Here is a 13,193-nt window from a genome sequence, read left to right on the forward strand (position 1 = left end):
GTGACTGTAGTACACCAGCGTTACACTTCAGAGTTAAGATTAACAGCCATTGCTGCCTAAAGACTTTTTTTCCATTCTAAAATGCAGTTTAGGTTAAACCATTTAAGTGACAGGAGAACTTTAGTGTTTCAGCTGTACTCTCAAAGACCTGCTGATCTTATGGAACCCAGTGAAGAATTAAACCTGAACTGGCCATTGACCTCTTCCTGTAGCTTTTATTGTAGACACCACCTTTTCATTGCAATAGTCCTCATGTAACATCAAAACTGTGCTTTCTCACAGCCATTCACTTTCACAGGATTATATTATGGTGATGAGTACTGAACTGCAGTCGCAGCTGCACTCAGCAAGAAATCCGTGACAGAGAAACTGTCATGTATGTTGTCATATTATTGGGACACCTATTATTACATAGAGTAAAACAGTTTGTTTTCCATACAGCACTAAAGGGAAACAGATGACACTACTGATTTTTCTAGCATTGTACATTGATGGAGTAAATTACAGCATTGCTATATTATTAGGCACACTAAACATAATTAAACCTCTGCAAAGAGTTTTGTAAAATTGTTCATGTTTTTTTTTTTCATGTGGGATTCCATATTAGTAACAGTGCATTGTTTATACATTTCAGAATCTCATGAAAGCAGCGAATCAAGGGAAAGAGGCAGTAAGTACTTCCTGCGTGTATTTTAATAGATTTATGCTGTGATTCTGCAATATGAAATGTACTGTTTCTCTTACTTTTTTACTGTATCACTTGTACTAAACATTTATCATTCGTTCATTTTCTCATACTCTGCTGATCTTATTATCATCAGTAAAATCATATACAGCATACTTAAGTTTTAATTTCTATTACTGATTTGATTAAAGAAGGTCAACCTGACTAAAAATGTATGGATTATTAACACACACATACAAACACATACACACACGCACACACACACACACACACACACACACACACACACACACACACACACACACGCCTATAAACATGTACTTTTATGGAATAATTGGGCTCAATGGATTAGTTATCATTTTTATTTGTACTGTGAGAGGGGTTTCTACATGTTATTTCACAACTGGCAAAACTTGTTATAGTGCACATAAAATCATACCCATCCCATGGATCCCATACATTGTGTTTATATTATTTACATTCATTGGCGGTATTACTCATTCATTAACTCCTTTTCTGATATCTGCATTGTCATCTTCAGGGTCACAGGAGAGCCAGAACCTATCCCTGCGCTCAGCATGCATAAAGCTGAGAAAAAATCCTAGACAGAATGTCAGGGTGTATAAATAAATGCATTCACTCGGTCATACACCACACTCACACCTATGGGTGGATTTCATTCTATTTGTCATACACTTGGTGTTTGAGTCTCAGCTCATTGAAGCCCACTGCTTGTGAGTGCACTTTTGTTAATTATGTGATTGATCAAATAAATATTCATCAATAGTATGTGTACAAGTGTGAATGCCTGCAAGTAAATTAATTCTTTCCTATATAGAAACTGGTCTGTTTCTATACATGAAAGATACTAGGAGTTGGAGTAATAGGTATGCTGGATTGCTATGGAGGGCTACGATATGTTGATTGTTGAATTTGTTTGATATCATGTTACATCAGGTTGCAGAACCATGCATTTCCCCACTGTTGAGTGATCTCAAGTGTTGATATATGTAAGTATCAGGGGATGTAGAGGGCACAGGGGGTTGTGGCCACTGTAAAGTAGTAGGTACTGGTATTTATGTCAATATTTTATTGTGCTTTGTTACAAGGTGTAGCTTTTGACAGTAGTAAATGTTTTTTTGCATTCGTCATTGCTGTGAATTGGTGTTTGATGTATGGATTGTTTTTCGTTTATCTATGTGATGGTAACTGTTTTTGGTAGTTACCTATTCTTAACATATTCATGACATATTCATGTATATGTATACTGTGTGCATGTGAGAGTGTGTGTGTGTGTGTGTGTGTGTGTGTGTGTGTGTGTGTGTGTGTGTGTGTGTGTGTGTGTGTGTGTGTGTGTGTGTTTGTGTATATTTATATATGTATATAATGCATATGATTCATGTTATTATAGGTCCATAGGTGTGTACTAGGCTAATGGTCCTGGAGCCTTTACAAGCCTAGCCCATGGGATTACCCTGGCATCATGCTACCCAACCTTAGTTCCTAGTGCCTCTGTCAAGTAGAACCACTGGAGTGATCCCCAGGGTGAATTTTCTATTTCCTATCCACTCATCAAGATTTCTCTTGAAGAGGGCCAGTGAGGTGCTCTGCTTGACATGTATGGGAAGTCTATTCCATAGCATGGGCAGTCTCTGGATTAAGAAACTGTCCCTCCAGCATGTTCTGTTGATTGTGGTAATGCGGTTGAGGTCTCTGGAGCGTGTGGTGCAGTGGGATTGGGATTTCTTTAGATGTAGCATTTCTAAAAGAGCTGGGTCAGACATGGCTTTGTAAGCCAAGCAGAGATCACCTCTAAGTAGGCAATATGAGACAGAGAATAGTTGGAGTTTTTTGAGTCTGTCCATATACAACAAGTGTTTAAGGCCTAGGATCCCCTTTGTGAGGTACTTTTGCGGCCTCTCCAGTTGTTGCAGATGTCTAGTGAGGTACATGCCAAATGGGGCATTGTGCTCGAGGATTGGCCTAATGAGGGAAGAGTAGAGGGAGACAATGACCTCTTTCTTCCTGGATGCAAAACCCTTAGTAATGAGATGTGCCACATAAAAGGACTTTCTGACCACAGTGGCAACATGGTGGTCAAAAGAGAGGTTGTTGTTAACCTATGTTCCCAAATCTCTTATAACTCCTTCTGTGTTCAGTGGACTACCATCAATGTGGTAATTCAAGGGAACCAGGTTTTTCCCAAAGGGGATGAAGACACATTTTTTGGCATTGAGCTTAAGGCCATGGTTCTGACACCAGTCTTTGGTCTCATTGAGGCCTTTCTGTAGGATGTCAACATCACCTGGGGAGTTAATAATAGCTCCCAACTTGCAATCCAAACAGGAGAGGACCCAGGACCAAATCCTGTGGGATTCCACTCATAACTGGTCGGCAGTCTGGCTTGGAGTCAGCTACTTTCACGCAGTGGGTACTATCTGTAAGCCAGTTTGCAACCCACCTAGTGTTATAGGGGCTGATGCCTAGCTTAGTAAGTTTTTCTATGATTCCTGAGTGGGGAATGCAATCAAAGGCCTTGGCCAGATCAAGGTAAGCTGTATGAACCACCTTACCTTCATCCACAGCTCGGGTGATGACTCAAAGAAGTCGACCAAGTTGAGCAGGCATGCTCTACCCTTCACAAAACCAAACTGTGTAGGTTCCAGAGTTTGGAGATTCCCTATATCCTTGTTTATTAGGTCCATAATGATGCGTTCCATAGCTTTGCATATCAGACTCATCAAGCTAATGGGGTGATAGTTCCCGGGGTTTGTAGTCGCTCCTCCTTTGTGGAGAGGATGACTGTACCAGTTCGCCATTCAGTAGGGACAAAGCCTTAGGTGAGGTTGTGATTGAACAGGGCACACAGGTGAGGTGCCAGTTCACTCTGTAGTTCATGTAGAACACATCCAGGGATATTGTCAGGTCCCATAGAAGCTGTATTCTTGGCCTTGGACAGTGCTGTTTTAACCTGTGCAGCAGTAATACTGGGTGCCTGGCAATCTACTGGTATTGTGATTGGTCCTTTGAGGGGGGTGAGAGGGGTAAAGGTAGCACTGAATCTGTCCAGCAGTATATTTGCAATATCTGTTGGCTCGGTATAGGAGGTACCATTGTGCAGTAGCTCAGAGCAAATCTGGGTATTGTCATGGAAATTCTTTACATAACTATAGAAGGCCTTGTGGTTGTCTTTACTATCTGCTGCAATTCTGTTTTACTATCTGCTGCAATTCTGTTTTCATAGCTAGCGTTAGAGGATTTGATGAGGGATCTCAACCTTTTGTTGAGGCTGATAAGGGAGTTTTTCCAGTCTTGGGACTTCACCTCATTCCACATCAGTTTTCTCCTTCTGTTGTAGAGTTTGTTTATGGCAGGGAACCACCACATTGTTATTTTTGGAGGAGAGCATCTTGGTTCTATTGGGTATGGCGAGATCCATGCATTTGTGTGCGTGTTCGTACAGTGCATTGTTGTATGATTTGGCGGTCATGCAACTATTCTCCATTTGCATGGGCGCCGTGAAGTTAGCCACATCTGTTTTTAGGACCCCAAAGTTAGCTTTGGAGAAGTTTTTCATGGTGGTTACCTTTGTTGGGGGGTGGGAGGGATGAGGATTTCCAAATTGATTAGCTTGTGATTGAATCTAACCTGAGAGGAGTTGACTACTGGTGTAGAGCAATGGTCACCCATGTTAGTAATGACCAGGTCAAAGATGTTGCTACCTCTAGTGGGGGTAAGAACGAGCTGGTCCAGGGCAATGGAATTAATGAACTCCAGAAAGCGTTGGGAAAGTGTATTGGTACATGAGTAGTTTTCCCAGTTAATGGAGGGATAGTTGAATTCGCCCAGTATGAGAGTGTTAGGTTGGACCCTAATATTCTCTAGAGTGCTTAGGAATATGGAGTGTGAATCTTGGGACATGGCTGGGGACCTATAGCAGGCTATGACCTGAATCGCTGTCTTACCCAATGCTAGCTGCACCTGAAGTATCTCAGATGCGTTGTGTTGGGTATTATAGCAAAGATCACATCAAGCGAAATTCATAACTGCTGTAGTGTTCTCCCTTTTCTCATCATCTTCATTGTTGGTGCCATCCTGTAATACTTTACTGGGAATACTGTTCCCTCTATCCCCTGCCTAAATACAATTAACATCAGGGTAACATCAACACTATGGAAAAGGAGGTATATGATGCAAAAGAATACCCCATATACAAACCTATGCACACACACACACACACACACACACACACACACACACACACACACACACACACACACACACACACACACACACGCGCACACACACACACACACACACACACACACACACACACACACACACACACTCACATACACAGGTCCTTATGTAGATGCTAGGCGTCAGTCTTCAGACCACTGTAAATCTGAACAATAAACCATATTCAACAGTTTTGTCCTGCCTCAAGGAGGGCAACACATGATAAGACACAGACAGAATTTATTGCCACCCATCCATTTGTGAGCTATAACTTGAAAACGGCAATGGGAAGGGAACTAGACTGTTTGTACAGTGGATAAGCATCCACATAAATACAGTTTGAAGTTCACTCTTAGTTACATTAGTTAACTTCAGCTATAGCTATAAAAATTGCAGAATTAAGCAGCAGTACATCTTTGTACATCTAAAGTCACACTCATATCTAGATTAGACTCATAGCCAGACTAGACCAAATCATTAACTGCCAGCCTGGTTTGCCTGGTTTTGGTGCATAAACCTAATTTCTGATATTGTTGACTTAGTGCTCTAACCATAATTAATCTATGTCTACTAATTCCCTTGAACTAATACCATAATCAAGGAGCTGAAACACTCTCTTTCTTGTCTTTTCTTGACACACCTTGCACCTTTGGTCAGAATGGAAGGTATCCCAGCTGCTCCACCCTCTTTATCCAGCTTCATAGCACCTATTATATTCAGGCAATGTAAGAATTGCCTGATGCTCAGTGATAATGATCTTTCACTTAATTTGTTTCTATGTACGTGTGAGAGATGCAAGCACCTAGCCAAATATGAGGTCACAAACACAGCTAACTCTGCACATTCTCTTAATAAATTATCATACCCTGAAACACTAAAAAATCCTTGCCTAAATCACAATGGAGTAGTAGGTGCAAGGCCCAGCATAAACTAAGCACTGCAACACCAGTTAGTGGCAACATAGCTGAGAGACACCAGGAAATATCACATCTTAGGCCAATTACACCAAAGCAGTCTTCAAACACAAACAGAAACACACTAGTGATTAATGACTCCATAGTTAGCCGCACAGATTTTGCACTCACAAGGCTTGACAAAAGCAGGGTAAAACATATTATCTCTCAGAGGTTGATTGCTATGTTACAAGAGCTATTAGGACCCTTAAACCAGGCAAATATGATTATGACACAGTGATGGCCCATGTTGGAATCAATGATCTGGTATGCAGAACCCTGAGGGATATGAAAAGAAACATGTCAGCGTTTTCCATGCATGTTACAAATGCAGAAAACAACTTAGTATTAAGTGGTATTCTTCTGTCACCAAACATGATGCCAAGGTTTAAGGAAAAGACAATTAGCTTTTAACAACTGGCTTAATACCTGCTATCATTTTAAAGGATCCAGTATATGTCAGCATGGGATAAGATGCTTGACAACCATCCTTGCTTTGCCAAGGACAGTTCACACCTCTTATTCCAAGGCTTTCACATAGTGGCAAAAGCCTTTGTTGCTCCCATTGTGCCTCTTTAGTCAAGATACAACTGATGGACCTCCCAACCTAACTTCCATAACACATCTACCACTATATCAAGGTGGCTTTACTTAATGCTAGAAGTCTAATAAACCAGTTGCTGGATCTTGAGGCCCTCTTGCATTTGAGGCATTTCCATGTTTATGCTGTTACAGAGACCTGGTTTGAGTGCTCAGAGAACACTCCCTCAATACCTGGGTTTTGTACTTACTGTGCATATAAACCTAATGGAAACTGTGGAAGTATATTCATGTTTGAAGGGACCACATTACCTTGAGACAGATACATATAGACCCTCAAGGGGGGCTTACAGAGATTCAAATCACACTAAGATTAACAATCAGATCACTGTAGGCTATAAACCACCTCCATATTTTCAGAAAATTGCACAGCATTCCTAAACATCCTTGACAAATTCCCCATAAGTAGGAATGCTGTTATCCTAGGTAATTTTAACTATCCAATGATCAAAAATGGAGAACCTACACCACCAATGTAGGATATGCACAAAAACAAGAACTCCCTGAACCTACTAGAGAACATAATATACTTAACATGGTTATAACAAACTTAACAACTGTATCTACCATCCTCAAGATATTCACCTCATTGGTCAAGTCAGACTGCAAACTAGTGACCTTTTCTATCAAAAGTTCCAAACCAACAGAAACAAATATCACAGAATTCAAGGACATTAAACATGTAAACATCCTACAATTCTATTCTCTAAATTTGAGTGTAACCATTTTACCCATAATGATGGCAATGCAGAGTTATGCGGAAAGTCCTACTTGCACCTGAACAAATGTATTAAATTAGCAGTCCCAACTAAATCCAAGCAAACGGAGAGGTTTAAAAGCAAACCAGTGTGGTGATCTTCAAGCAGTAATACATTTTATAATAAAAATAAGAAATTCCTTTAAAACTATATTTAAGGAGAATGTGAAATGGCTAGATAAGAAACTAAAACAGGCATAAGAAAAATGAAAGCCTCCCATGAACTTATAGTCACAGATGTCTAAGGCAACCATAAATCCTTCTTTAATTATATCAGAAAATTAAGACATTATACCCAACATTACTCTAAGCTTATTCACAATGGCACTAACTACTCCAATCCAGTGGATATTGATAACATACATTTAGTGCCAACTTCATCCCTGGCACATTCATTCCAAACCCATGTATCCCTGATAGAATCAAGCCACCAGTCATCAATGAAATAGCATGTATGAAAGGTACTCTCCAAAACAAAGAATATTTCCATCCATGGGGACTGACAATATACCGTTTCCAAAGTAATAGCACTTAGCAAGTATTGGTGGACCCACTCCCCAAATTCTTCAGCCTCAGCCTACTAACTAGTTTTGTCCAACAGGAATGGTGTGCAGCTGTTGTGATGCCACTCCACAACGTGGCCCCACCTCAAACTCAAGGAATTGCATATCCATCAGTCTAATGATTCTTATTTGTAAAACCATGAAACATATCATAATTGACATAATTAACTATTATATCAAAAATCTTATCAGACTCGAAACTGGAGATAAATTTATCAGCCAGTAGGTTTGCCATATCCTCTGGCTCTGCATTGGTAGTTCTGTTTACAATTGTTTCAACACACTGTTTTGTATTACTTTTAAGGTTGCAGATGTAACTGAAGAAGGCCTTTTGGTTGCCCATTGCTTGCGCGGTTATCTTTACTTCAAATTTGGCTTTGGCCAACATGATAAGAGTCCTCACTTGCCTATTTAGTTTGATGAGGGGTTTCTTGCCTTGCAGGGTATTTTTGTTGACACTGGGATTCCAGCAGAGTGGCTTGTTCTTTCAAAAGACGAAGCACCAAACGGTATAAAAAAACACAATTCCACTAAGAACTGGCTCCAATAAAGGCTGTCCCTTCCAAAATCCTCTCTTCAGAGGAATAATACGTAAAAGCACTTCACTCCAGGCCTTGGTGAATGTACAAACAATAAAGTTTATTGACTCACACAAACATAAGTAGAAAATAAAACCAACTAAATAAAAAACATGACAGAATTAAGCGCTTTCATCTCCCATTCGGGAGACTTCATTAGAATCACATTTTTGCCATCTATGTGGATACAAAATTACAAAGGTTCTGTTCTCTATACCCTCAAATTCTCATTGATTCATGGGAACCACCGAATATAAAGACAATATCATTTTTCTAACTATAGATGTAAAAGATTTTTTTTCGGTGATACCCCATTCCATAGGGCTGGTATGGTTTGAGGAGATGCTGGTGGAATTTGGTTTCCTGACAATGGACGAGTTTAGGTTAGTCCTAGAAAACATGGAAATGGTGTTGAAGTATAACTACATTTATTTTCAGGGTGAGCTTTACCACCAATTGGATGGGGTTGCCATGGAGTCTTCCTGTGCCCCCATCTATGCAAACATTATAATGTTACACTGGGAAAAAACATTGTATATTTAATTCTCAATTCAATAAATATATCCTTGGTTACTATAGATTTTTGGATGATATATTTATTTTATGGCAGGAAGCCCAAGAACTTATTCCATGATTTATGGAGTACCTGAACCAATCGACCAGGTTTTTACGGTTTACATATGAAGTTGGTTTAGAGGAAACCCACTATCTTGATGTTAAGTTAACCAAAGACCCCCCCTAATAGCGTATTTAGGTCAAATATATATAGAAAAGAATGTTTTTCTAACTCGTACCTGCACTATGACAGTGACCATCCCTACACACTTAAATGTAATATTGTCAAAGGGCAAATGGTTAGGGTCACGAGAATGACTTCAGATAAAACAGACCTTATCCATGAAATTGAGCATGTACATACTTTATTTAGTGAAATAGGGTACCCAAACCATCTCATTAACCTCATCAAAACAATATAATGGAAGGATGGGGAAGTAAGTACCTGCCCCTGTTGACTAGTGGGGATGTACATAGAGGTAAAAAAAAACTGAATGGGAAAAAACAAGTTACTCCACTTACTAGCATATTTACAGCATGTTGGGTATATTATGTAGGGAAGACAGAGCGGAACTTGAAGTTATGGATATACAAACATTTGTATGATATTAACAGGAAGAATGAGAACAATGCTCTCTATAGGCATTCCCTTACATGCAAGACAGCTGATTACAAATTCTGGGTATTGGAGGAGTCAAACATGATGAGAGAGGGGGAGATTGGGAGACCCATTTAGAATTTAGGGAAATAATCTGGCAACTGAGATTGGATGCATGTAATAGTCCTGGGCTGAATTATCATATTTCATAGGTTCATAGGTTGGTACTAGGCTATTGGCCCTAGGGCCTATACAAGCCTAACCATAACAATTCCCTGGATATTTCCTCCCACAATATTTACTTCCCTGGACCCCTGTCTAGCAGGGTGACTGACGTGATCCCTGGGGTGAATTTCCTATCTCCCATCCAATCGTCAAGGTTCTTTTGAAGAGGGCTAAGGAGGTGCTCTGCTTGACATGTATGGGCAGTCTATTCTAGAGTATGGGGAGTCTCTGGGTCAGGAACCTATCCCCACAGCATGTTTTGTTCATTGTGATGACAAGGTTTAGATCCATGGCACGTGTGGCTCTGAGGGATTGGGATTTCTTTAAGTGGGGTATGTCCAGCAGCTCAGGGTTTGACATGGCCCTGTATGTTAAGCAGAGATTGCCTCTGAGTAGACAATATGCTACAGAGTATAGCTGGAGTTCTTTTAGACGGTCAACATAGGGCATCTGCTTTAGGTCTGTGATTCTTTTAGTGAGGTATTTCTGTGGCCTTTCCAGCTGTTGTAAATGTCTTGTGAGGTACATACCAAATGGAGCATTGTACTCTATAATGGGTTTAATGAGGGATGAGTACAGTGGGACAATGATCTCCTTTTTTCTGGATGAAAAGCCCTTAGTGATGAGGTGTGCCACTTAGAAGGATTTCCTGACTGTTGTGGCGAAGTGGTTATCGAAGGTGAGACCACTGTCCAGCTGTGTCCCTAAGTCTCTCATCACACTTTCAGTGTTTAGTGTACTGCCATCTATGTGGTAATTCATGGTTACATGGTTTTTCCCAAAAGGGATAACTATACATTTCTTGGCATTAAGCTTGAGCCCTTGGCTCTGGCACCAGCATCTGTTTCGGTAAGGCCCTTTTGTAGAACATCCACATCATTTGGGAATTCAATAATGGCTCCCAGTTAGCAGTCATCTGCGAACTTTGTTAGCCAGAGTCCCTTAGTGTTGGCCTGTACTTCAGAGAAGTAGATGCCAAACAAGAGCGGTCCCAGGACTGAACCCTGAAGTACTCCACTTGTCACTTGTCTAGAGCTGGATTTAGAGTTGGCTACATTTACAGTCTGGGTTCTGTCAGTAAGCCAGTTGGCAACCCATGGAGTGACGTAGAGATTTATGCCCAGCTTAGTAAGTTTATCTATGATTCCAGAGTGGGGGATGGTGTCGAAGGCCTTGGCAAGGTCCAGATAGGCTGTGTGGACCGCCTTACTTTTGTTCACAGCTCTGGAGACTGATTCGAAGAAGTCAATCAGGTTCTGGAGAAAAGATCGGCCCTTCACGAACCCAAACTGGGTGGGGTCCAGTGTTTGAAGGTTGCCAATAACTTTGTTTATAAGTTCCATGATAATGCGTTCCATGCCTTTGCAGATCAGGCTTGTCAGACTGATGGGACGGTAGTTACCAGGATCCAAGGTGGATCCCCCCTTGTGGAGTGGGATAACTGTAGCTGTGCGCCACTCGGTGGGCACGAAGCCTGAGGTGATGCTATGATTAAACATGGCACTTAGGTGAGGTGCCAGCTAATTTTGTAGTTCATGTATTACACAGTCCGGGATGCCGTCTGGTCCCATGGATGCTGTATTCTTAGCTTTGGAGAGTACGGTTTCTACCTGTGTGGCCATGATTACCAAATTTGGCAATCATTTGGTATTGAGATGGACCCTTTAGGGCTGAGAAGGGGTTGAAGTTTGCACTAAATCGATCTGCCAGTATATTGGCAATATCCTTGGGATCAGTATATTTAATGCCATTCTGTTGTAGCTCAGAGCAGATCTGAGCATTGCCATTTAGATTCTTGACATAACTATAGAATGCCTTGTGGTTGTCTTTGGAATCTTTGGCAATTTTATTTTCATAACTAGCTTTGGAGGATTTTATGAGGGATCTCAGCTTCTTACTGAGGCTGGTAAGGGAGTTTTTTGCATCCTGGGATTTTCCTCTTTTATGCAACAGTTTCTTCCTTCTGTTGTATAGATTGTTTATGGCAGGAGACCACCAGATTGGCTTCCTTTTATTGGAGGAGAGCGTCTTGGTTCCCTTTGGGATGGCACGATTCATGCACGAGTGGATGTGCTTGTACAGTGCCTTACTGTAGGATTCAGCAGTCGAACATTCCACTCCCGTCTGCATGGGTGTCATGAAGTTTGTCACTTCTGACTTGAGTAGCATGAAGTTAGCTTTGGAGAAGTTTTTTACAGAGGTTTCCATACTGGGGGGTGTGGGTGGGATGTGGATGCCAAGGGTGATTTGCTTATGATCAGATCTGACCAATGAGGGGGTGACCACTGGTGTAGAGCATCTATCTCCCATGTTGGTAATGACCAGGTCTAGGATATTGGAGCCCCTGGTGGGACAATGGATTAGTTGATCCAGGGCGTTGGAATTTATGAATTCCAAGAATCATTGGGAAAAGGTGTTGGTACCCGAGTAGTTTTCCCAGTTAATGGCAGGGTAGTTAAAACCACCCAGTATTAGGGTGTTTGGTTGTATCTTAATATTTTCCAGTATGTTTAGAAAGGTGTAGCGAGAATCTTGGGGCATGGTGGGGGATCTGTAGCAAGCTACAATTTGGATTGCAGTCTTACCTAGTGTTAGTTGCACCTGGAGAATTTCAGATGCATTGTGTTGGTCAACTAGCCTGGAGGTGTGAACATCCTTGGTGAATATGGACACTCCTCCACCTTTAGTGTTTCAGTCTTGGTTCGGTGGCCAAAAAAGTGTGGTAAGAGTTGTAGCCTGGTATTGCAGGGGTGCTCTCTGGAGCCTTGAACCAGGTCTCAGTTACTGCACAGATATCGGTGTTCTCCATTTTTAGGAGTGCCTCGAGAGAGTGCATTTTGAGATTTAGACTTCTAGCATTGAATAGCATTACCTTCAGATTTTGCATGCTTGTATCTGTTACGGTGGTGGTTTTGTCCTTTGAACCTTGCCTAAAAAAGGCACTATAGGGGTGGCAAGTGCTTTAGCCAGTAACCTGAATCCCAGAGGTGACAGGTGCAGACCATCTCTGGCAAAGCATCGTGGTTTGTCGATCATGTCGTCCCAGGCAGACAGATACTGGATCCCCTTTGAATGACAGAAGACGCTTAGCAAATTGTTGGAGTCAATCATTTTGTCCTTATACTGTGGTATCATTCTGGGTGAAGGCAGGATGCTACTCGGGGCTAGGGTCATACCTGCCTGGGCCACATGATCCGAGAGCTCTTCCATGTCTCTTTTCATGTAGTCCAGAGATGTGCGTCTCAAATCATTCACTCCAACATGGACAATGACAGAGTCATATTTGTACTTTTTGTGGAGTGACTTGAGTGCATGCGTTATGTGGCGGATCCTGGCACCCAACAGGCAGCTGACTGTAATTTTCTCATTGTTCAGCCTGGTGAGTGGAACATCAGTGTGCCTGACTATAGAGTCACCTATGATTAAAGTGTTGGGTACAT

The 13,193-nt window shown here is 41.4% G+C and overlaps 1 protein-coding gene across 1 annotated transcript in view; it reads left to right on the forward strand.

The window, feature by feature from the left end:
* Positions 1 to 13,193, forward strand: part of LOC122799229 (matrix Gla protein) — a 187,738-nt gene that overhangs the window by 117,532 nt on the left and 57,013 nt on the right. Inside the window, exon 3 of the mRNA XM_044068155.1 lies at positions 635 to 670. Within this exon, the coding sequence (XP_043924090.1) occupies positions 635 to 670 (36 nt within the window). The remainder of the gene's footprint in view (positions 1 to 634; positions 671 to 13,193) is intronic.

Source organism: Protopterus annectens, chromosome 1.part0 (genome assembly GCF_019279795.1).
Source record: "Protopterus annectens isolate FY-2018-M chromosome 1.part0, PAN1.0, whole genome shotgun sequence".
In the NCBI taxonomy this organism is placed as follows: domain Eukaryota; kingdom Metazoa; phylum Chordata; order Ceratodontiformes; family Protopteridae; genus Protopterus; species Protopterus annectens.